Here is a 25,954-nt window from a genome sequence, read left to right as displayed (position 1 = left end):
CTGTGACCTTAATCGTGTACGGCACACAAATACGCTGTCAGAGCAGTAACTTTTCCAAAAGTCATTCATTCCCTGTCCCTGCTCCCCACTCCAACCTTCCCAAGTTGAATAATTCAAATAAACCTAATCTCTTCTCCTGTGGAAGCTTTTCTACATCTTAGACAACTGCGATTTGTTTCCTTTCCTCCTGGGAAAGGTGGTTGGAAGTCTCATAACAGTACACCTACTTTTCGAACACAGTACCTTAAGTTTACTTAAACAGTTTTAAGTGAAAGCAGAGTTCAAGTTTTTGCATATGATCATCTTCAGGATGTCCGGATTTCCAGTTTGACTTCAACATTTTTTTAAAATATGTTTTGTTAGAGAAACCTCGCTTCTAGAGAAAAAAGTATCTCGAAACTTATTCTTCAGGACTTCAAGAATGAGGAGGGCTTGCAGTAAGTTTCATATGGCAAACACTCCATACAGGTGACCAAATATAAATAAATGCCTCTCACTGCCCTTAACAAATCCCTGTCAGCCTCACAGTGAATATACGAAGACTTAAAATAAACTGTTCACGGGTGTTTCTGCCTCCACACCTCACAAAGCCTACAGGAACTCTCTTGATTCCCAGAGACTTTATTTTCATTCACTTCATTTTCACGGTGGACTTGCAAACCCACAAGTCCTTCATCTTCACACTTCACAATTTCAATATGCAAGCTTTCTGCTTCAGCTCCATTAGATAAAAATGAATTCAGACTAAATAAAAACATTTCTCAGATACTGTATTCATGCCAGAACTTCAACTCAAGTGTTTCATTACTTGCAAAAGCAGTCAAAAAAGCACTATGAAGATAATAAAATTAAATTGGCTTTATACTGGTCTTAAATTCTAAGGAAAAATTATTCAGGTTTTTTTTTCCCAAAGATTCATTTCAAACAACATAGCATACCAGTCACACAGAGGAACTTTCAAATTTGAATGCATCAAGAGAGGCAGGTAAGAAAGGAAAGGCAAGTTTCATTGTAAGTGGCTGCAGCTATTCCTGGTACAACTTAAAAAACATGTCAAATTCACCAAGGCCTGCGGTCCAGTCCATAACACTGTCATATTAATTTTAATTAATGTTTAAATAATTTATAACATCTGTCCACATTTTCTGTATTTAGAAGAAAAAATATGATTTATGTTTAGATCGTAAGTTATTTCATATACTGTATACAGTCTCAATTTAGAGTTGAGTACACAAAAGAGCCTAACATCGAGCATTCACATTCTAAAAAAAATGTATTTCATTATTGTTGCAAATTGTGACATTTACTGAAAGTTCATACAAGCGATGCCTCATCTACTATTTGTTTGTGTGTTAAGTTTTTCAAAGGCCCTTCTAAACAGTAAATGTAACATCAGCACATACACATATATCCCAGCTAGAAGGATATTAAACCCCGTATGAATTAATAGAAGTGTCACCGAATTAATTCTGTATTTATCAGCAAGGAGATTGAACTAAATGGCTGGAACAGTACTGATAATTTAGATTCTGAAAAAAGCAAGTAGTATTAAAAAAAGATACCAAAAATTATTCCTGAGTAGACAGGACAACGTCACTCATGCCCATTAGCTGGAAATGAAATGGTGTTTCCACAGTTTTGTGACACTAAACCAGAGCAGAACCAGAATTTTGACATATAAACACCAAGAGGTAACAATCATGCATATGCTTTATCCCGCTGTATCGGTTCTTTTCATTTATCTAGTCCAGGAAGCAGAGAGAGAAGTATTTTAAATGCCTGAAGGATTACCATTCAAATTCTCTAGGTAACTCAGTCAAATTACTCTATAGAAATGTAAACATTTGTGCAAAGCAGCAACCTGACAAGAGTTACACCCAAAAACAATATACCTCTGCTTTGCTCTTCTCAGCAGCAGCTTGCAGAGAAGGAGAGGATGCCAAAGGCTGAGCAGCATCAGAAGAGGATATCTGTACAAAACAGAGGAAAGAAATGAGAAAGAAAATAAGCAAGAACAGCTGGGAAGGGAGGGGGCAGAGGCAGCTGAGAGACATGATTTTCATTCTTTTTTTCAGTAATTTTGGAGGCGGGGGAAAAAAACCACAACATAGAAGAAACAAAAAGAGGAGACAAAGTATTTCTTTTTTTTTTTTTTCCCCTTTGTTTTTTACCAGTATGATTTTTAAAGGAAATCTGTCAGGTAGGAATAAGGGACTTATAATGAAATTCACTAGAACAGAATATAAGAAAATGAACCTAGATAAGATCATATCACAGGCCTAAGAAAAATAATTAGGTTTCATCCATTGTTCAATTTTATCCCATGTGACTATTGAAACATTAATGTCCTGAAGCACGAAGGCACACTGTCCCAGAGGAGGGGGAGAGAAGCGAGTGCCTTTGTTCTTGCTCACTGTAACAGAGTATTTTTATTAAGACGAATGCAAAATAACTCTGAAAGTTATACATTAATTAAAGTTCTAATTAAGTCTTCTCTAAGAGCACTCCAAAGGAGTAAAGAGCTTAGGGTTAATATAAAGCCGCATTCTAGCAGTAGGTGCCAGACCTTCCAGACAGGTGACACTTCTTTCCTAGGAATCAGTGTGTAAAATTGCTATTGGCACCACTAGACTTCCAGCGCTTCCAGAATTATCCAAAAGGTCTAAGTTATATATGCAACAGATGCAGTTTGCTCAAGAAAATAGGATTTCTCTAAATGCATTTTCATACATCTTCCTATCCTACTTCTTTATGCATAGTTGATCACTTTAATGGAAATATTATCTTTCTATTCCCCTTACTACAAAAATGCAGCTGGATTACATTTACCAAACGTGTAGAAGATCTTCAGAGCTATAAAGCTGACACTTCAACACTGTCTTGTATTACCTCTACTATCTCCAAAGAAAATTTAAAAATAAATGAAGCTATTACAGAGCAGGTCATTATGTTGGATCAAAATATCCAATTTGGACGACGTGTTTTTACTTAGTTTAAAAAAACCAGCTTACACTAAATGGAAACTGAAAGCTGCATAAAACCCCCTACCTCATGTCTAAATACCCCATATTTCTTACAGAAAATCCTACCAGTTCCATAGTTTATATAGCTAGAATATTCATAGAATATATATATATTCAGTATTATTACAAACTCAGAAACTATGCCTATCCTGGAAGGTGGTGTAGAGCTTCAGGGAAGATATTTATAAGGTTTAATTTTTAAACCAAATTTTACCTGCAGAAATATGAAACAGATCCTAATTTTTAAATTTACTGTTTTAAAATCCTCAGGTTATTAGAAGAGTTACAGATACATCTGCTGCAATGAAGCAGTTTCTCAAACTGTAGCATTCTGTTGCTATAGGAACACAGGGATCCTGTTTATTCCGATGACACCACATTGTAACCAAATAAAGATGTCAGAAAAATGAGTTGGTAACTACATATATTAAACTATGAGCTCTAACGCTATGTTCCTTACTAAGATTTCAATTAAATGCAAATGCGTGAAATTGTGATAATGGAACATCTTAGGAATACTTTCAAGTTTCTAAAGATAAAGTGGGATTTTTGTAGCTTGGGGGTTTTTTAGGGGGGTTTTTTTTGGTATGCTTTAGATTTTAAGAGAATTTAAGCTTGATAGCTTTCACAGGTGAACAGCAGGTAACAGCTACTGACCACACAGAAGCAGGTAAACGGAATTTCATTTGGTGGCTGGGGGGACATCAGCACTATAGACGTTTGCGTCACATTTCCATCCTCCCATAACAGTTCTTCTCAATCTGCATATCATATTCATAAATTAAGGGATTATCTAACCTAGGACAAGGTAATCCCATGAAGGCCTGAAAGTAATTATTATAGTTTTGCCAATCAAGTAGTGGAATCATAGAGTCTACAGAGAAGCAGCACGCAAGCAAGCTATAAGCAGGAGACAGTGAAAAGCAGTTGCGGCCGAGCCTGGAATATGGAACAGGATTTGCAAGTTGAGAATTGCCCAAGCGTAATGTTTAAAGACAAACAGCAACACTACATTCACTTCAGGCTAAAAAACAGCACTTGAAACCACACTTCACATATGCAAATATTCAACTAATCAAGAGTACAAAAGGCATATGACTGAAGCTAATCTTTAAGAGAAGACACATTACAATGTATAAAGAACTGATTAAGTTTATATAATGAAAGCAGTAGCATGAATTTGGGCTGCTGAACAGCTTTATCACCACTGCGTCATGTTAAATATCTTATCTACCATGCTGCACCAGATAAGGAAATCTGAACGAAAAAATCCAATCAAGTCAAACTGAGTGGCCGGATAAAGCTGAATATAAAACCGGATTAAAAGAGGCTGGTGCAGTCCGTTCCAGCAACTGGTGAAGCAGTCAGAGCATCCAGAGCCGACCAGGGTACCAGAGAAGCCTGGAAAAAGACTTGCCACTGGGACAAACCGATGCTTCAGGGACAGCTGACCCGTTAACCCCGTTCAGGTTCCCATCTGGCACTGAACCAGCCGCCTCCTGCCCTCGGAGTGATGCAGAGCCTCAGCGAGACGCAGCACTCTCCAGCCCAAATCGAGTCCCCGCAGCACCAACTATTCCGCTCCTCGTCCGTGCTCGGGTGTCATGCTGTGTCATGTCCGTACACCAGAACTAGCACCAAGTAAAACTAAAAACTAGAGTAACGCTGCAATGTAAGGGTATTCTTTTGGTATCTTGGGATTTTTTCAGTTAGAAGACTGCATTTTCACTAATATCCAAGTCATTATTGTGGAGGCTAATACTCTTTTCAAGCATGAAGAGAAACCAAACGCCTTAGTCATTAAGTGCTTGGTTTTCAGGAGATTTCAAAACGCTCCTTTTTAACCCAAACTAACCCCATATTTTAGCAAATCAGTGAAGTTGCCTGATATTCTGAGGTGTCCCATCTCTTACTTTGAAAGGTTGTGGTACGTTCATATTTTCAAACTGCAGCACGCTTTACAGGTGTAATGTATAGCAAAAACCTCAACAAATAATCCTTCTCATTAGCATAAATCAACCCTTAACAACTTTGATGCTATTCTGATGACTTTGTTGCCAAAGCCCACGTTAGACCATTCAAAGTTAGTATTAATACCTTCTACGTCCTGTTTGCAGTGCAGACGTACCATTAGCTATGGGGAATATTAGTTATTGAACAGATGAAACACCGGTAAGGAACAGAGGTTGACAACAAGTTGTGCGCTGCTGGCTTTTATTTCCAGTAAATCTTTGTTTTCAAAACTCCTGCAGTGATAAAGCGGCTCATAAAGCTGTTCCCATTTGTAGCCAAAAGAGATTCATTAGCCTGCCAGGAAATGGCAAACGAGAAAACATCTGCTCAGTGACCTATTTCTACATTCGTGGCCAGTAGTAGACTAACTCCCAGATCAAACCACTCACCCATGACAGGTATGTGCATCCAACTCTCCAGGAGTAAGTGCTGCACTCAGTCCTGGGGAAACTGCCTTTAATTAGCTGAAAGCCACAAATGCACTTTAAATATTTATAGCAGAACCCTAATCACCACTCAGGATTGCCAAGCAAGGTTTTAATAATAATTTAAAAACTGGGTTTTAGGAGACCAAGATCATTGAAAAGCAGCACTATGTAATCCCACAAAGTAACATACGGGTTTTCTATCGCGTATTTATCAGCCTTTACTAACAATGACTTCTTTCTGTAAGACTAATCAGAAGCATCAGTAAAGGAAGATCTACTCCATGCTTGGGTCCAAGTCCGAGTACCTAAAATACTGTTGTTTACAAGCAGACATCCCCTCTTTAGTGTAGGGGAAAAAAAAAAAAAAAAAAATCTGGTTTGCAAAAAAACCACTATTCCACAGCAATAATTGTCTTCTGTTAACACTTTTCTCATCTGTCAGTTTTAATGCAATTGTTATATTCCAGTGGAAACAAAGAGAAAAAAGCTAAAGTATCGGTTTCTAGAAAAACTGGAAAAATTATGAAGTTTGAAGAGCAGACAGCAGGAAAGGTAGAAAATATCTTTGTTTAATTTAGATCCAATGGAAAAAGACATTTGAGCAAGTAGGTACTAAGAGTAATATTTGTCATCACAACCACTAAAGACAAGCGACCAAAACCTCCCCCACTTTTGGCCACATGTAAAGCAATAAATTAATCTAAATTTCTACATCAAAATCCAAAAAGAAACTTCCAGCTATTTTCCAGAATTCAAGTAAAGAAGCACACACTGATCTACTCTGAGAACTTATGTTAGCACTACGCTCTGGAATGAAGACGTCCTTGATTATTGGAGCTTTAAAGTTCCAGACAAAACCAATGGCAACTCTTGCAACCAGCCATACATGCTGCTAGAAAAAGAATAAAGTTGACATGCTTGTGTGCATTAAGAATGTACTGCAAACTGACGAGCATCTGAATATTTCATTTTAGTTGTAACTTAAGAGTAGTCGGGTCTTTTGATTAAGAAGTGAATTTAGGATTGCCTAGAAGAGGGAATGGAGCTGTTTCTTAAGTGTCCACATTTATACTCCTATGTCCGCAAAATTTCAATTGTGTTTCAGACTAAAAGACTTGTAATCATTTCATTTTTAGCAATTCTTGAATCTCTTTCTATTGTATGTGTTTTGGGACTCCTTCTTACAAAGCTGATAAAGTAAAAATAACCATTTTGCATAACAAAACTCTATACTGTCTTTAAAGCATCATGTATGTCCAGTGCTGAGCAAGAAAATACATACATGTGCATTAGTACTGTAAGATTCATTTTCACCTATGCTCTGAGAGAGACTCTTTGGTTCACAAAAAATATAAGTTCCGAAAAGAAAGGATCTGCAGGTTTACAATATTACTACAGTTCCCTGCCCCTCTTACATGGCAATGTGTTACCTGTCCCCATTTTCTCCATTAAAAACTTCTGTAGTATTTATTAAGTTATTACTTAGTAGTGGCATTATCCAAATACGCACTATATTAATATTTCATGTAAAAGCATCAATACAAACAGTATTTGGCCCAATAGCTTCAATGTAGTCTGGGCACCAGACTACTATTTCAAGTGAAAAAAGTAAGCTTAAAAGAACCATTAAATGAAGCTATCAGAGAATGTAAGATACAAAATCTCAGAATGATTTTACTTCAGTTTGTACTAACATATTTCTGATGGTAGATAAGAGTCATACAAACACTATTGGTCATTAAGGTCAATGTACTAAATAAAGTTTTCACCAACTTTTATTTGTAGTTTTTCCAAAATCCTGCTCTTTATGTAATGCATGTTATTATTTAGCCTTTTATTAAAAAGGATTCAAGTTAAAGCTTTAAAAAAACCTATATTAAGCTTCCATTTAAATATGAAATTCAGGGTGCTATCACTCAGAACATTCAAGAGATTAAAAAATGAGTGTGTTATCAAACCATGTCAATATACTCAGGAAATCAGCAGCTGAACCAAATACAAAGGTGCCCTCGAGTGGCCATTTCATATGCACACAATATATAGGGAAATAACCTAAAGAGGACTACTCTACACTCATCAGACAGGTTTTAAATTCAGCTACTACATATGTTTTTCTTATTTCAGCAGACTTCTGACTTTATTACTGTACATCTCTAACAAATGTTGACAACACTAAAATTAGTATTTTATTTTAAAGCAGTAGCAATTACAGACTGCTAGTAGATGCATATAAATGCACAACCGATTGCTTGCCATTTTTGAGAGAGGCCTATTCTTAAAATACTGAAAGGAGTGTAAGAATACTAATGTACTATTAGTAACACGTATCTATGAATTTCTGTGGAAGTTCTTTAGGCTAACTGGCAAGGCTTTTTTAAAAGTTACTAAAATGTCTCCCCTATTCAGTGTTCTAACTGCTGTACACCGCATAAAAAAGATAGTGTCCCATGTTTCACAAAACACAGCAGTACCTGGCTTTTCAAAGAAACCAGTACTGCTTGCTCTTCCATCAATATTCTGAACACGCTCACCACTCCTCCATCCCTTCAGAGTGCCCATATCTCGTTACAGAAATACGGTGAAGCTTGTGCACAAGCTAGCTGTAGTTTTGAATGTGTGCAGAGCTATAGACGTTCATAAAATTTACATCAAGCAGAGATGCAATTACTCAATGTTCTGGGAAATACAGATATATTTAATAGTATTAGACTTGAGCACAAAATATTTCTTCCAAGTAACCAAGAGCATCCATACCTATTGTTGCCCACATTTTTTTTAGATTATTTAGCTTCTCCTTTAGATAACCACCTCTTGAGATATTACGGAGAGTCACCATGGCTTAATTAAAGGCTGACACAGGATAAACAAAACAGATGCTTTTAATCTTACTTACTGAAGTGCCCTCCATTTCCCCTGTCCAACCCAACCGATGTTTTCTGTGTTCCAGGGAAAACTGTCTTTAGTGAGCACTTCCCAACACTTCAGAACACTACTTTTTTTTTTCTACTAAGTAAGTGGCTTGCCCTGCTGCATGCAGGTTCGTTTAGATTTTCATGATCCAGGTTAAACTGGCAATGCAGTCACTACAGATTTCAGCTTTGGCAGAAGTTTTGTTTACTTGGACATAGTGACTTGTAGCTAGCTAGGCAGTCCAGCTGTGTGAACTACTCCTCAAAGCAAAGTACTTATAGAAGCAGGGAAACAAGACCCTGCAACATGGGAGCTACTGGGAATGCAGCCAGCACACTGAAAATCCACACCCTGGCTTCTCTAACTCATTCATTTAACCACTGCTGGGCAAAGTCCAGCTCAAGGGCAGTCACTAGTGGTGTACCCAGGCATTAGTACTGGGGCCAAAACTATTTAACTTCTTCACTAAGGACCCATGTGATGGGACAGAGTCCATCATCGGCAAGTTTGCAGGAGTGGCTGATACAGCAGGTAGGTGTGCTGCCATTCAGAGCACCGCTGACAGCCTGAGCCAACAGGGACCACACCAAGTTCAACGGGAAGCGCCACGTCCCGCACCTGGGGAGGAACAACCCCACGCACCAGTACGGGCTGGGTGTCAGCTGGCTGGAAAAGTAGATCTGCAGAAGAGGACCTGGAGGTCAAGGTGGACATGAGCTAGCAGCACGGCCGCTTCTGGGCTCACAAGTACAAGAGAGACATGGGCAGACTGGAGCAAGTCCAGCAAAGGGACACCAAGATGATTAAAGGACTTTCAGACAAGGAGAGGTTTAGTGAGTTGAGATTGTTTAGCCTGGAGGAGGGAAAGCTAAGGGGGGGGGAGAAGTCTTACTAACATGTATAAACACCTGGTGGCAGGAAGCAAAGAGTGAGGCAGACTATTGCCTGTGGTATCCAGAACCAGGACCAAGAGGCACTGAACATAAATTGAAACACAAGAAATTCCACTGAAATGGAACAAATTTTTTTTTTTTTTTTTTTTTTTTTTTTTACTGTTGGAGTGGTTGAATACTGGAACAGGTTACCCAGAGAGGTTGCGGAGTCTCCAAACCCCGGAGATATTCAAAAGCCAACTGGACATGGCTCCAGGCAACCTGTTCTAGTTGACCCCACATTGAGCAGGGAGAATTGGATGATCTCCAAGGGTCCCCTCCAGGCTGAGCTATTCTGTGATTCTATAATTCAACCTATTCTAACAGCATGATCTTACAAAATAATTTATCGCACTTTCACTATCCCTGCCTTCAAGTCATAATTCCTGTACGGTATTTCAGTGCTTCCTACTGATGCCCATCTTCATTAGCATCTTTCAAAAATACTTCGTATCACTTGATTCACAAATTCTTCACACACCACTAAAAAAAACCTCACTATTGTTCGTGCAATATTGGTAAGGGTTACTGGTAACCTCTCTCCAGGCCAATGACTGAATGCTTCTGAATGCTAGCTACTATAAACTCACTGTTCATGTACCCTATCATACCCCAATTTATCCATCTTAAGGTGCCCAAGTGACATATTTTAGTGCGGTAAATGTATTATGGATTTAATCTCCTTTAAGATAACTTTCTGGAAAATGTGCCATCACAATCTCTAAATTCACATCACATTTTATCCAATTGCTTGTCTTAAATTCATACTTCTTGAATTATACACAATGTCTTAGGAAAGCATGGAAAATGTAGACCCATTACTGTTTTCCTTCAGTGAACTTGAGTTACATGAAACTTCTGCTCCATACATAATTCACACGCTTTCTTAAATATAGAAACTTTGTTTACTAGTCTCTAACCATTGTCAGGACATGATAATATATTCCCACTTCATGTAGTGGAATAGATTGTGCCAGTTCATAATTTTTGAGACTGAAAGTATCTGAAATCTGCTTAAATTGATTCACCATCCACCCTGAACAAGGCAATTTCCATATGCATTCTGAGAAGTTGTGCTCTTTCTTCTCCTATACACTTATTTATATTAAAAGCTGCAGAGATTGTTTGTGATAATACCTACACAGCTAATCTTTACACTCAACACAATGACCTCACTGCTGCTCCTCATTACTTGTATGGCTTAAGGGTCATTGTATTAGATACAAAAATACACAATAGTTTAAGAGAGATTGTCTTTTTACAGTTTTTATTTTACATCAAAGAGGAGGTGTTAAGTTTTTAAAAAATGTGGAAAACACGATTGCTTCAAATGATTTCCTGAACCTCTGGGCAACTTTAGTGCACTTGTAACTTAGCAGCGTGTACAGTCAAATTAAATGATTTGGATTGGGTACCAGGAACCCCTTCATTAGTGCAGTCCTGTGTCTGAAAGAATCACCCCAGCAGCTGTTACTCAATAGCATATTTTAGACAGATTTTATTCTTTCTGGAACTACAGTTCCAAAAATCACACATTTTCTCTTGGCTTATGGTAAACTATGTTATCATCTACTTCAAAGCTTACTTCCTCTAACTAGTAATTTTGGGAGATTCTTACCAACTCCCAAAAACGTAAAACAAGCAACGTTTACTTGGCCACTGCATCTAAGATCATGAGCCTCATTAACAGCTGTCCCTCCACCTTACCAGTTGCACAGCTTTGATTACAAGTATTTGGGACTCAATACAGAGATCATCAGTGAAAATGAATGCTCTGTTCAGACATTACTTTCATAAAAACAAACATCCCACAGTCTGTCTCCAACAAGGCTCATATTTGCTCCACTTGTATTTACTGCAACAATTCTGAAAAAGTTCTTCAAGTCATTTATTTAAGCATACAAGTTCAGATTCTTGGGGAAAGGTGTTTGTATAATTGCAAGCTGTTCTCTTCTAAGTGTGCTCCAGGAGATAGTAAACAAAAGGAGCACAAAGACTTTAATGAGAGTCCAAAGCAAACAGAAGATTTAATAAGCAACAGTCTTTCAGGACTAAGATTGTTAGAGGAGAAACTGCTTTGCATGCTTTACCCTTCAGTTCTGGGATTGTTGTGCACAAAAAGCCCCTATGATGAATATAAAAGGATTTGCATATGCTTGAAAGTGATAATCAGGTACAAGTCTGAAGTGGAAAGATATTCCTGAACAGTTTCATGTCAGCACCCATCTGAAGAAGAGTTTCAACGTACAAAATTACCTCACACCATTTGACCTATAGTAACTGTCTGTAGTTAACTACAGATGGGATGCAAGCTCTCAGTTGCGTCGTACAAGCTTTCAGGGATAAATCAAGTCAAACAGCATAGCATACTGCACAGCAAATTGCTCATGCTACCGTATCTTAGATGCATCACATTTATAGAGATGCCCTAAACGTTTCACTACTATGTGAAATTTGTTTTATTAGACTCTATGCTATACTTTGCATCATTCACAGCTTATGTATGCCTAAAAATCGAGAAGAGAGTTTGGCAGAAAATTAATTCTAGGATAGTATTATGCTGAGGATATTTAAAACAAGTTGATTTTACTAACAGCTACTGCTGCTCCTGATTACTCAAAGAGCATAAAAAGTTCCTGCTGTTAACTGTACCAAATCACATGTTAGTCACAGAGCAAATATATTTTTTTTCCAAGTAATATCCTGTCAGCTTCAAGTGTTTTCATTTGTACTATTCCTCTTTTTAAATTTAAGCATACATAAAAAGCATAAAAAACCATGAAGTCCTGAATGTTTCAAAATTACTTCATACCAAAGGAAAACAGGAAGGCAGCTGGCCAGATCAAGAGACTTGGGTTTCTCAAGCAGTCGGTCTTTAGAAGTCTCGGCAAACCAAGGTCTCACCACAGTAGGACTATGAACTACTTTCTGAGAAAGGAAGTGTTATCTTTAATACCGGTGTGACTCTTGTTAATGTTGGGAAAGAATTATGGCAGGCAGTGGCTTGAGAAATACTACTTCTAACTCTGTCATCAGCTACACTGCTTAAATGGAGTATACTTTGATAATAAGGATACATTTTCCTAAATATCATAAATACCATACAGTTGTCTTCACAGTTTCAGTCATGAAAACCCTACAACTGTATCTAAGCATTTACAGATCATTTCAACTATAAGAGTTTTTCAAAGAGCTGACATGCATCTAAAGGTATTTCCATGGAGTACCAAAAAAAAAAAAACCCCCCAAAAAAACCAGTTTGCCTCCCTACGTAGGCTAGTTTATTCAAAATTCTCTTCTTTACATTGATCAGGATAAAAATTAGAAGTAAATACTGGTACTTTAACAGCAGCTAAATGGAAAAATTTTTTTTTAAATGGCAATATTCCAGTACTCTGGAAAGAAAGTATTTCTACAAATGCATTGTTAGACATTTTCCTAAAACTTTTTCTTCTTGTCTTACAAGAAATGAAGCAGCAAACGCATACATAACTGTTAAAAATTTTTCTAATGATTACAAAAAGGTTTCTGTTCGAATTAAGATCTAAAAAAGTATAAATATTCCAAAAAACCTGAAAGGCACCCATAAAACTCATCCACATTAACATATTCCTTAAAATATCAGATTGATTTTAACTGTATTATCAGTGTTGGTAAAAAACAAGGAATACATAATTTCCATTGATATTTTTTCCCAGGCTTCCCCCCCCCAGCTATGTTGTTTATTCTAAATTGGAGCTCCTGCTTTTTGTTTAACCTAAAGTACATGTGAAGTACATCTGTGAAAAGAAGGGACAAGCATAGTGTGATCACTGATAAATTCCCTACCTACATCTACCTTGACCCAGAGCACAGTAGTTTGCCTACCTGGGGCTACCATTCCTGCTACATTCAGAAGATTTTTCTCAAGGCTAAAGCCCAAGATTATGGTAAAGAATTAGGCCTAACTGATACCAGAGTGTTTCCCAGTACCAAACAAAACAAAACCACAAAAAAAAACAAACAAAGAAAAAGCCAAAAAACAACTCAAAACAAAAAAACAAATATACCACTGTTCAAGGGTGTCAGCCTCTCAGGTCTTTCTATAAAAGAAGTCACAAGCCTGCACTGAGTCTGAGCAAGAAAACAAGAGTAACTATTTACTGATAACCCACTTAGAATAGCTGAATAAATTGTACCACTCATTTAGTCCTGAGCAGTGATACGGAACCAGCATTTCACATTTTCCCAATAATGATGGATCAGAAAGCTCTGAGATCTATGCATTTTAATAGATTTTAAATATTTTTTAAAGTCAGGCTGCTTTCAGTCAGCATTAGATTTTTCTAATGTATATCTGATTTCCACTTAAATGCATTGTTCTATTTAAAATGTAACTAGCCATTAAAACCACAAATGCTTTTTTTGCCCATAACTTTATCCTGCATTGCTTTTCAGTGAACCATGAAAAAAATAACTTTTCATATTTGCCTATTTTTAGTCTGCATGTTTGATGGCAGTACTGGTCTCTGCACTAGCCAATTTTGTTATTATAGTGTGTATCTCTAAAAGCCAAATTTAGTAATACAACAGTCTTGTCAGAACACAAAATATCTCATAGAATTAACAATTATAAATAAAAAATTTGTAACAAAAGAAAAGATACATGAATCCTAAGCATCACAGAATCAAGAACTGAACCTTGACATATACTCTTGGGCTCCAACAGACAGAAAACATTAACACAGATGTTGTACTGTTAGACAAACTTGAAAAGCTTATGATCGTGCCAAAATTAAGCTAAGAGAAATATTGTACTGCATGTTTTAAAAGAATCTATTGAAAACAAGTTTTATGATACAGGAAGCTTTTACCACAAGCAACATGTAACAGGGGACAAAATCTGGGAAAGACCCTTAAATTTTTAAATGCCACCTCAGTGAAATTACCTGGTTAAGGAAAGCAACCCTTAGGGCATAGCAAGACTGCTTCTGCACTTCTGTATTACCTGCTGATACCCAGAAGGGATTCATTTTACCAAATGACAACATACATACGCATCTCCAAGTTAAACTGGTCCTAACCCAAGCAGAAGGCATTGCTATTTCAAAGGTGATAACAAAATATAAGTGTGCTAAAAAGCTCACAGGTCACCCCAACAATGCTGATTTCGATTAAAAATAGGACACGGTGCTCTCTGCAAAAGTAAGCGCGGTAAAGAAATTTTCCAGAAGAAAAGAGCTTGCCGTGACATAGCACAGACACCCCACCTGAACAGTTCACAAGACCATTACTCATGGAGGTGTCGTGCTAGCAAGTGCTCTGATGCTACCAAAACACTTGGCAGAGGGCTAAAAGTCCACAGCCGCCCCTCAGTTCCCCGGGAATCTTAGCCACCTCCTGGCAGGGTGGGAAGAGGGAAGGTGTCTCAAATGCCATCAGGACTGCAAAAGGAAAGCTTTAGAAACCGTCACCACCCCCTGCACAGGCACAGAAATGCATACCTCCACAGAATTCCCTTCCTCACCCCGATCTTCCCAAACTCCCCACAGACCTCCATGTGCTTGACGTGTAGGGTAACATCCCCGCTTCCCTGCCAACAGTAGCCAGGAGCAGAAAAGCAGTGTACCAGACATGTAGAATGGAGGCTCCGTTTCCCCTTTTCTTCCTCCTCCCTGTCAGTCTCGGGGCCCACTCGAAAGATGATCGCTGAGCACCAGTCATGGCACTACACGTGGATGTGAGCTGGGCTGGTGCCAGAGCCAAGGAGGGTAACCCAGTTCAAGCGGCAGACTGGGACTTTTAGGATTTTGCCGTAACTGTGAGTTCAGATTGCCTACCTCAAACCTGATCTTTGGTGGCCTTGAAGAAATGCAGGTGAATGTGAGTGTGCATGAGTTACTATCACTAAAATATTTCACGATCGCGTTTTGTTCCTATCTTAGGGAGATTATGCCATTTACATTAGTCAATGAAAGAAAACCCCAAGTAGGAAGAAATAAAATGGTGTTCCCTCTCCTGAGCGGTAACAAGCATCTCTTCAGCTTGTCTGGATTCTATCCTTGCTGCTATGACAGGTAAGCAATTCGTATTAGTCTGAAATACAATAAAGCAAAATCTGATTACTCCTTCAAACATATTAAGGCAGCAGTGGACTACTATATTAGACACCTAGGCTCTCTGTTTACAAAGATCTTGGGAATATTTTGAACTTTTAAAAGAAGTATAATTTTAAACAATTCTTCCTATTTTCTACTTTGGAATAAAAGAAGGGTAACTGACAGTGTAATTCAAATCACAATTGTATTTTACCTCTTAAGTGAAGCAATTTTCCCCCTACTTCAACAATGCTTAATGAATGCAACACTTCTCTAGTTTCCAGGTTTGGTTTTTTTTTTTCCCTTCTAAAATGAAACTATTGTTCAAAGATCCATTTTCTCAGATGAGAAAGACAGCATAAACTCTTACTCTTTACGCCCACCCTTGCACTCGTTTCCCTGTCAAAGTTCACTGCCTAGTAAGATGGAGTAGTAAGTTACGTCAGGCCATACTTAAATAATGTAGGTATGGAGGAATGTGTGTTTAAGCATAAGTGCACCTATATAAATAAAAATATATAAACTAGATTGTATGCCCCAGAAATTGCCATACCCCAAAAAACGAACAAGGCTGTGAACGTCAGTAAAGGCTGACATTCTCAAACCTGCTTTGCCAGAAAAGCACTCACCAACTTAGGTAGTGAACACACAGCTACATGATTAAACAGCTAACCAGCTGCCATACTGCCTGTGTTCGCTACTACAGTGCGCCTCACTGCAAGCAACAGTCTGGAATTCAGCAGAGCAATTAGACCCTCAGAAAGAGGGGCCCAATGCACCCTAGGACTTCTCATCAAGGTATTGCAGAGAATGAAGGAAGCCAAAGTCACCAGAAACAGTAACTATCTTACCCCTGTAACACAGAAAAATATACTCAGAAAGGACTCAAAGCATACTGTTGAAGAACTACCCATCACTGAAACAGAAAAACACAATATAGAGTCGGAAGCAAGCTATTTTTTGGATCATAATGCTTTCTTGTTATGTATGTAATAGACAATGTATGTTGAACTTACAGAACCTAGCAATAGCTTTCAAGAGATACAAAAGAAAGCATTTAATTCTGTATCAAAAAGGTTTTGACTGTAAAAGACATTTTAACATATGTAATGTTTTCTACATTTCTCTTATGTAGCTTTCAAAAAAGAAAAGTGACAGAATTCTTGGTGAAGCTGTTTACTTACATTGAAGGCATTAACTGCATTTTTATCATAATACTTCTTCTTTTCGTACTTATCCCTGATGAAAAATTCCACAGCTCTGGAAGTAGCTAGTTTAAGGAAAACACACATTCAGATAAATAGCAACATTAATCTAAAAAGCTGACGGGTTATTCAAATTAAAGAACTGCACCAGATTCTTGCTCCATCTCATTTTGTCATTTTAAAACAACCAAACTGCTCTACACAGAAAAATTGCTACTGCAGTATCCAAAAAGAGCTTATTTTTACTACAGAGAATTAAGCAGTTTAATCTCTTAATGAAACAATATGAGAAAAATATACTAGAAGTAACTCAGTGTTCCAGTTAGGATATTTTCACTTGGTATTTATAAGATACAAGGCTGCAGTACTGCAAATACTTAAAGAAAGGTATTCATATATGGTAAATAATTAAAGTATAGTTATCCATCATAACTTGGGGAAAAAACACTTTCTCTTCAGATAAAAGGTGAAATGTATGTACCTGTTCTCTGATTTGCACAAATTATATCATCCATCAAAAGCTGATCATAAACAGTTCTCTGAGAACATTAAGTACTCCATGAGAGCCTCCTATTCTAACAAACATCTCTGTGGAAGGGAAAGAAAACTAAAACACTAGTGATAAAAAGATATTGAAGCAAAGGTGGAAATAGCAGCAAGCATACTGATGTAGAAGACCAGAACTGACAACTCACTAGCTCAAACACAAAAAGAACAACTAGTTGGTTTTCCTCAGTTATTCTCTCAGCTTCATAAAGCAGCTCTTCCAAAGCAGTGTGAATACTTTTAACTTTAGTAAAGCTGATTCTCTGGTACCTGTAGAATAAATTTTAACTAATTTGTTTGGCAACGTGATTATCCATTCAGAAACTGAAGTTGCAACTGTGGAAGGTCTGATTCATTGCATCTTAAACTTCCGTAGCAATTTTTCCTCAATCAATGGAAAGATACCTTAGCTCCACGTACTGTCTCTTAAGATTAACACTGAACTCAGAGCACTCAGTTCCTGCATTCTGTGCATCAAATTATATCATCAACAATCACAATTAGTTTCAAATTGTATGCAAGTGTCACTTGAAGACACTGCTTTGTAGAAGTTGCAAAAACCAAAACATTCTTTTCTACCTCTTTCCAAATGTATCTACATTCTCAAGGACATCTTGAGCACTTTGAACATGCAACTATCTCAGTACTAATATCGCATTATTCTTCACACATACCAAAAGACTGTCATTTTGCCAAAAAAATCAATGTATATTATCAAATTACAGATGAATGGAACTTGTATAATATACAACTCCCACAACTTCTGAAATTTAGCAAAGACTAGACAGGATTCCCTCAGAAAGTTTATTTTCAACTTGCAGTACAAATTACTGCGCTATATAATCTAAGTTGGGGGAGGAGACAGAGAAAGTGAACTTAATTTTTTCCCATGCTTTTGGGCTGTAACTGGATAACTGTATTAAATTATAACTAATTTAGACGTAAACAAAAATCATTCAAAACTTGACTGTTATGAAATACCTTAGAACAACCTATCCTTTCTTCAAATAAAAAGTCTTAGTTATTTGCCACAATTAACATTTTCAGATGGCACATTTATTTTGTCAAGTGTTCTAAGCTTTGGTTGCTCGGATTTTGGTGTTAGATATTTTAGTTCTTTTGCATAAATATTTCCCTATTTTTAGCAGTTTCCCAGAACGCACACTTGATATTTCAGACAATTAGAAAGTTTTAATTTGAAAATTATTAACACAGAACCATAAATATTTAAATTTCATAGGGTTTAGTTTTTCAGGATGCTATTACACTGGGGTATTAAGTTGTGCATTTTGAAAAATATCCACTGTATTCAAGTTACCCCATTTCAATATGCATGAATTTTTTGACCACGTAAGTTTCTTTAGATCAATAACCTACCATGTTGTTGTTAACAACAGAATTTAAAACAACCCCAAGACATGCCAAAACTTTTTAAGAAGTAAAATGAAGAGACAAAAAAATGATTCACTGTAGTCTTGGAAAAAACCACTTTCAAACAGGAAGCTAAAGCTGCCATACAAAAAACCATCAAGATGATCCTCAAAGTTAGCTTCTACACCACAGCATCCCTGTGAAGTACAAGGGAAGAATAAAAAAACCAAAAATGCCCAGAAAGGTCAGTCTTGTGATTAAGAAGCAGAAGTGATGGGGGATCTTTAGCAAGAGATTTTGGGCAGATCCCACATACACGTTTCTCCTGTGTCTCCATTCTACTATCCAAAACCCAGAAATAAGTATATTACAGTGCTACAGGAAGTTAAGCGCTATGTAGAAGAACATATACACAAGTGATCATTACATGCAAAGAGGTTTCAGAGTTCATCCAAAAGAATATTGAGAATATTCATAACCAAAATATTGATGAGACACAATGCTGATTTTGTAGTGATACAAAGGGCAAAGAGGAAAGGCAAAAAAGCCCATAACACAACAGCTTGTCATGAATGTCAAGCAGGTAAGTAGCTGCCAAAGTTATGGGGAAATTGAGAAATGAAACAAAAAATGTTGGCATCCTCTCTCCTGGCACTGTATTTTTAATAAAGAAAACATATGCAATGGAATATATTCAACTGACCAAGTCCACTACTTAGAAACTGACAACTGTTCAAAAAGCTATATAATTATTTCAAGGTATACATTGTCAACAAAGGAATTATTTTGAAAGTCTAAAAATGAGACTTTTGTTCTGATCTGACAAGAAAAGCTTAGAGTACAGCATTATTGCTTCTCCTGCAACAGCACCAGTGAATTCAAGTTAGCTGCAGTAAGAACAAAATATACATCTTCAAGATCCACTTTTGAATAAGTTTTAGTCAAAGTATTTCAGTCTTATGGCTGAAAAAGTTCTGGAATATTACAGCTGGAATATTACAGTGCTATCTGGTTCCAGTTACTTTGTTCTTATGCATATGTATGTTTAATTTAAAAGCTACTGCAATATGAAAAAACATATCTGTTTTTCTCAAGTGCATTTTATAATGGAGTCTAACCCTTAAAAAAAATAATCTTCTGCGCATAGCATATTGAGCATAGTATCTAATAAACAGAAGAACCAAAATCACTTTTGGATATAGAAAAGGAAAATTCAGATCCAGTTATGGTTAAGTCCGTTTGTCAGCCTCCATAGCCTGTATCATCATCAGGCTAAGAGAGTTGGGGAAAGATTCAGCTCACTTAACAGTAGGTGTTTAGGATCTCATTACAATTAAAGAGTTCCAGTAAGATCAGGTGAAGCAAATCCTACCTGTGGAGTAACTTCACTAAATCAGGAGCTAATACAAATGTAAATTAATGCCGTTAAACATTATCCTAATGATTCAGTACATTCAAAAAGGTAGTTTTTGAGGAAAGCTATTTATTGGCAGTAGACAATTCTTCTTCCAACCCTCTCCTTCCAGGTACATGGTGATAACCACACACCAACACAAGTGGTGGCCGTCAGGAAGGTTTGGTTTATTTAGATATTCCCATGCTAGTCGTCTTTGCTCACCCACTTCATAGAATGTATACGCTTCAACTCCAAAACATTACAGAACAGTTAATCTAGAGGAAAAAATCCATACTTCACTTGAGTAAGATTCAGTGGCTTATTTTACTTCACCATTCAGCTCATTATTTCCTGTTCAAATGCTTCTAACTTTAGCTGGCAGTTATTCAAGATAAAGACAGAATATTCAAAAGCTCTCTAGTATCACTCTAAACTCCTACATACAGGGAATTTATGAAGTCACCTGTTCTGAAAGCAAAAATAAATGGGTCTTGCCAAATCTCATTACAAAGTAGATTTGCTATAACTGAAGTAATTTAAACCTTTTCTGAACCATTCCCAACTTCCACCGTCATTTCTTATACAACAATATCAATGAAATAAATAAGGTGAGCTGCCAAATGTACCAGTTCCTTGAAACAGTCATAGCATCTAAGTTGCATTAAAAGTCATTTCAATGTGAAAGCTAAAACAAAAAGGATACTGATCTGTTTGAGGTCTGCGGAAGTTCTCTGGTAGATTAGCTTCATAGAGTAGTCTTGCTTTAGTATTTCCCATTTCCTGCATGCACTAAAGGAAAGTAGTAGAAAACAGTTAGTTCATGTCCATCAATACTTTAAATCCTGAAACAGTCAGAATGCTATTGGTGTGCTTAAATGACACTGCAAGTTTTAAACTTGGAGACCGCTCTGCTGCCCTATGTCTTGGGAGATGCTCCCACATGACAGGACGGCTGCCTGCCAAGACTTGCTGGACAAAAGCTAACAACATAGATGCTGTTTACAGTATAAACTAACCCATCCAGTGAAAGATAAACTTTAATCTCTCAGGATGGCTCTTCAGACCAGGAGGAATAGGAGTAAGAAAATTTATCTGGTAGCAGAAAGAGGCTTCAGACTGGAGCATACCTGGAAAAGCCAGTACTTGGTACACTAAAAGAATGTAATCAAGAATCAGATGCATGAACGCTACCTTACTGTCACCTATGGAAAAGGGAAAGGCTTACAACATGTTTTCTACAGATACAAGAAAGAAGCAGTTTTCAGAGTCCCCATGGCAAGGTACAATACATCTACAATATAAAGATAAGATAGCTAAACCGATTTCTGAAGTGAGTTTTCAGAACTTAAACTCATTACAGTAGAAATATAACACATTAAGAACTACTCTGATTGTAAAACGTTTAAGTTGGGGCATCATGATAAACTCAAATCCTTTCAAAAGGACTCCTGGCATTCCCTCCAAATTGAAAATGTTTTAAGATATTTTACCTGTATTTGCTCTGGTGTCCATTGGTCCAAGTTGACAGACTTGACCCTTGATATATGGACCCCAAGATTTCGATGTATTCCAGCACATCTGATGCAAATAAAAACACCGGTGTTCCAAGAGGCCCATCTTGGACCTAAGGGCAATGGGGAAATAAATTAGTTATTTTCAAAATTCCATATGCTGTGAAGATTTTCTTTGGCATAATTCTATACTGACAACAGGAATAAATAAGTCTGAATAAAGGCTCACAGCTCTTTGTCTAGGATGTCTATTACTTCTAACAGTCTCCATTGTTAGCAATTTTATTTACAGCTTTCTACTTCTAAGTGATGTCACATAACATTAGAGTTAGCCAGATTAAGGTAGGAAGTCATATGTTGTGTCCACTGGCCTCCACCTCCAACTTCCCCCATCTCCCCCAAAAAAACCCAAACTAACTTTAGAAAGTTGGCTTACTACTAACAACAAGATTTTGCTTACATCTTGAATAATCCTTACAGCTATGTATCAGATGCAAGCATCAAGAGAAATCAGTAGAAGTTGCCCCTTTTTCTCCAGTTAGGAAGCTTCCTAAGACATGCATCTGTACTTAACTTGAAATTAAATGCAGGACAAGCTTACATTAACACAACAAATCCTTTAATACCTCATACAGCACAGACTTTACAACAGTAGCATACAAACTCTTACAGAATGATTATACAGAGATTTACAAAACCAACTGATGAAAATATCCATGACTAAGAATGGTAGAAAACTGAATACCCTTGATTACTAAACTACAGCACGAGTTGCCATTCACAGCCCATGATTTTTCTCACAGAATCAGGTTGATTTATGAACATTAGCATTGTTTCTCATCTGCGCTGGCATGTTGAGACAGACCTAAAGTATGCTGGCCTGAACTCCCACTGTGACACTTGGGATGTTTGACTTGAAGTTACTACAGAGTCTCAAATTAAACACATTTATATCGTTTTATTCCAGCTCTGTACACCACCACTATCAAAGGCACTGCTTTAAAGTCCATCTAGTTCTGAGCTCTAAGGAGTTAAGTTTTGACGGTTAAGTAATACTTAACCGTCAAAAGCAAGAAGGCGCACTGAAGAGTTGGAAAACATTTTGAGCAATTATTTTCCAACTTTGTATGACAGATGCGCATCTAGACCACTCATGCAACTCCAGCAGTTTGCATTCTGATATTAATATACTGTACGAACACTTTCCTGGAGCCTAGAAAAGAAATTTATGCCTCCTTCTTCTGATCTTTAGCTTAGGACTGCGTTGGGTTGACCCCAGCCAAACACCCACAGAGCTGTTTGCTCACTCCCCTCTCCTGCTGGACAGGGCAAAAAGAGAAGGAAGGTGAGAAGACTTACAGACTGAGATAACAACAGTTTTAATAAGTTAAGCAAAAACTCCACATAAGCAAAGAAAAAAAAAAAAAGGTATTTCTTCATTACTTCCCATCATCAGGCAGGTGTCCAGCCACTTCCTAGAAAGCTGGGCCTCAGCACACACAACTTGCTTTTGAAGACAACACCATAACCAAGAATGTCCTTCTTCCTCCTTTCCTTGAGCATTTATTGCTGAGCACATCATCATATGGTATGGAATGGTCAGAGTCACTAGCTGTCCCAGCCGTGTCTCATCCCAATTTCTTGCCCACCCACCCCTAGCCTACTTATCTGCAGGGGGGGGTACAGAACAGGGGAGAAAAAAAAAAAAGCAAGCCGTGATAATGTGCAAGCACTGTTCAGCAATAGCCAAAACAAAGAAGCAGGAGAAACCCTTTCAGTTAGACTCCATTCTTTTGAACTGGTATTCAAAAATCCCAAGACACATTCACAGCTCCCGGGATTTGTTGCAAGAAGCCTTGCTCTTACTAGTGGAAATACTGGCTATGTTTTGGGTAGCCACCTTGCTTTAATTTGTCTTGAACAAGATCTCAAAAAGTCAGACCGCCTGATGCCTATTGCTTGACCTTTAAGACCAAAATGATTAAGATGACAGGCAGTTCTCAAAATAAGTGCTACCATCATAAGATTAGATTTCAGGGGTCAAGAGATCTAGCAGTTACTCATTGAAACCAACACATCATTTCCCACATGGCACTTCTACATTAAAACTACTACTCATCAGGTAAGAATAAACAGTCAAGCTGTTTGCAATGTGTCTTAAAACAGTTCAACAGCTAGCAACCTGCTGACCTGCCTTTTTGTTTTCCGCTATGAAACACTACAAACACAAAATAGTCACCCTGTCCTTACAGTCTGTGTAGATCTATAGTACAGGAAGATCCCATGTACAATTTATACTACTTTAAGTTTTAGTGCTCCAGGATAGAGTTTTGCAGGCCATTTGACTCAACATATTAAGTTTCAGCTAAAGTAGCACACCAGAAGAAACTTAACCAAAAAACCTCCTTAGCCACTCCATTGTAGATAAAGTACCTCACCTTATGCAATTGTTTAATGTAGCCATGATGGTTTAGAAACAAAATAAGGCAAGGTCTTGCGTTCCCAACAGCTGCTCCAGTTTTCCCCCAAACTACCCAACCCAGGGATGTGCCTTCTTTAGAAGGAAGCCAGTTTTGGTCAGGTTACTATAGGGACAGGAGGCATTTACCTGTAGTATCTATATGCTGTCCATATTTTTATCCTATTGGGTGTTTACACAGCCACTATAAAGTTTTTACCACAACAGAGTTTGTACAACTACACATCATGTGATCTTCTATTCTTCAGGTTCTTCCTCAGCTATGACATCCCAGATAGGCAAGTTCTACATTAGTGAGACAAGATTGGAATGAGGGCTTGACATGACTGACGACTATCTTAACTATCTTAATAAATGAAGAGGGAGATCATTAACTCTGTCGTTTAATATTTTAACTTAGAATTTTGTTAACAAGAAGAAAGATCATAACACAACTTGTGAATTAGCTGGTTTTCTCCTGGAAAAGAACACTTTCGTATTTTCCTAGAAGCTCAGATTTCATTATTTTGTGCTCATTTCTGAAATAACATAGGGAAATCAAATATATTTAAGCAATAAAGTAAAAAATTAAGCAGTGGAGTAACAGACAAACCTGAGGCCAGAAAAAAAATGTTCACTTGTAATATCTGAATTTATTTCAGACTAATGACAATATGCAACATTAAACACTTCAAATGAAAAATGTTTTAATTAATACAAATCAATTACAGCCACAGTTAAGCAGTAGGCAAAAAGTTACAAAATGTTTTCTGTGTGGGCATCAAAGCAGCTGTGCTTCACTTAACCAAACAGTCAACTACAGCTTAGTCTGTAAACCATCCTGTGTGAGAAATGTTTAACAGTAATTTGGACTGATTCAATACACAATTTGTAGTTATCTCAATTCTGTATGAAGTCAGGATCCTTATTTCTGTACACAGGAAATATCTTGCACTTAATAAGACTATTCACGTTTCTTCTCATTGGGTCCTTAAAGATACATTTGTTTTTCTTCATTAAAATTTAGAAAGTAACCTAGTTTATCTGCTGGATGTATTTTGCTAGCCAATTAAGATGACAGACATTTGGCTTCAGAAATGAAGACTGGATGTTAAGAATCTTGATGACTGCTGTTTTATGCTATTTAAGACACCTTTACATGTCAGTACTAATGCCTATCTATCAAGAACTACATTATACAGTGCAACTCCAATCAGCCAATATTAACATGAAATACTGCTTGACATAAATTTTAATGCAATTGTAATGTTATTCTTTTGAAAGCCATTTGAATACAAACTTTCTACTAGAAGAGCTGAGCTGCACTTCAGCAGCTTGATGCACCACTATCAATGCGCCACTCTGATATAAAAATACACTTCAAGTAATTTCTTCAGTCATTTAAGATATGAATAATTTCACTGCTTCAAAATATTTTCAGCCTCTTTCATCCTTTGCTAAAGTTAATTTAAGGAAAAAAGCAATAGGACTTGTGCTGTCCTGAAAATGACCAATGCTTATACTAGAATATATACTAGGATACTGTGAAGTCCTTGAAACACTGTCTGGATGAAGCAAGGAAAAAACTTCAGCAACCCAAAGACAACCCTTACACATGCCAAGACCCTGCCTTCCAGGACATAGCTGGACATCTGCCTGCTGATAGGAAGGAGTGAATGACTTTCTCTTTATGCTTCACTTGTGTCCACAGCTTTTGCTTTCCTTATTAAATTGTCATGATGTCAAGCCACAAGTCTTTCCACCTTCCTTCTATCTTCTCCCATTCCACAGGAAAGAAGAATGCATGAGGGGTAGGGTGGGCGTCTGGCTGCTCACTGGGGTCAACCCACCACATCCGCTACTACATTAGTTTGCGTTCAGGAACTGTACGCCAAGTTTGGAATGGAAACTAGAATTCAATTAAACTCTCAGGAACAGCACCAGTTGTGACACATTTAGAGTATTTAAGGAGTCCTTTATTAAAGACAATCTAGACTCTAAAAAGGAAAGAAATATGTAGCCACAAGACAACATTTCCCAGTATGTCTTTAAGTTTTTAGAATTGCTAGGTAACTTGTAAATTT

At 37.3% G+C, this 25,954-nt stretch overlaps 1 protein-coding gene across 2 annotated transcripts in view; it reads right to left on the bottom strand.

Annotated features, from left to right (window-relative positions):
- Positions 1–25,954, bottom strand: part of SMAP1 (small ArfGAP 1) — an 88,718-nt gene that overhangs the window by 41,943 nt on the left and 20,821 nt on the right. Inside the window, exons 2-5 of one of the 2 annotated variants that reach the window (XM_069804605.1) lie at positions 21,392–21,525; positions 20,605–20,690; positions 16,568–16,643; positions 1,893–1,970 (exon numbers count right to left, since the gene is read on the bottom strand). In XM_069804605.1, coding sequence (XP_069660706.1) covers positions 1,893–1,970; positions 16,568–16,643; positions 20,605–20,690; positions 21,392–21,525 — 374 coding nt within the window. The remainder of the gene's footprint in view (positions 1–1,892; positions 1,971–16,567; positions 16,644–20,604; positions 20,691–21,391; positions 21,526–25,954) is intronic. The other variant, XM_069804606.1, reaches the window with a different exon arrangement.

The sequence above is a fragment of the Haliaeetus albicilla genome, chromosome 17 (assembly GCF_947461875.1).
Source record: "Haliaeetus albicilla chromosome 17, bHalAlb1.1, whole genome shotgun sequence".
Lineage (NCBI taxonomy): Eukaryota > Metazoa > Chordata > Aves > Accipitriformes > Accipitridae > Haliaeetus > Haliaeetus albicilla.
Note: the sequence above shows the minus strand (reverse complement) of the source record. Positions and strands in the feature narration are given on the sequence as shown.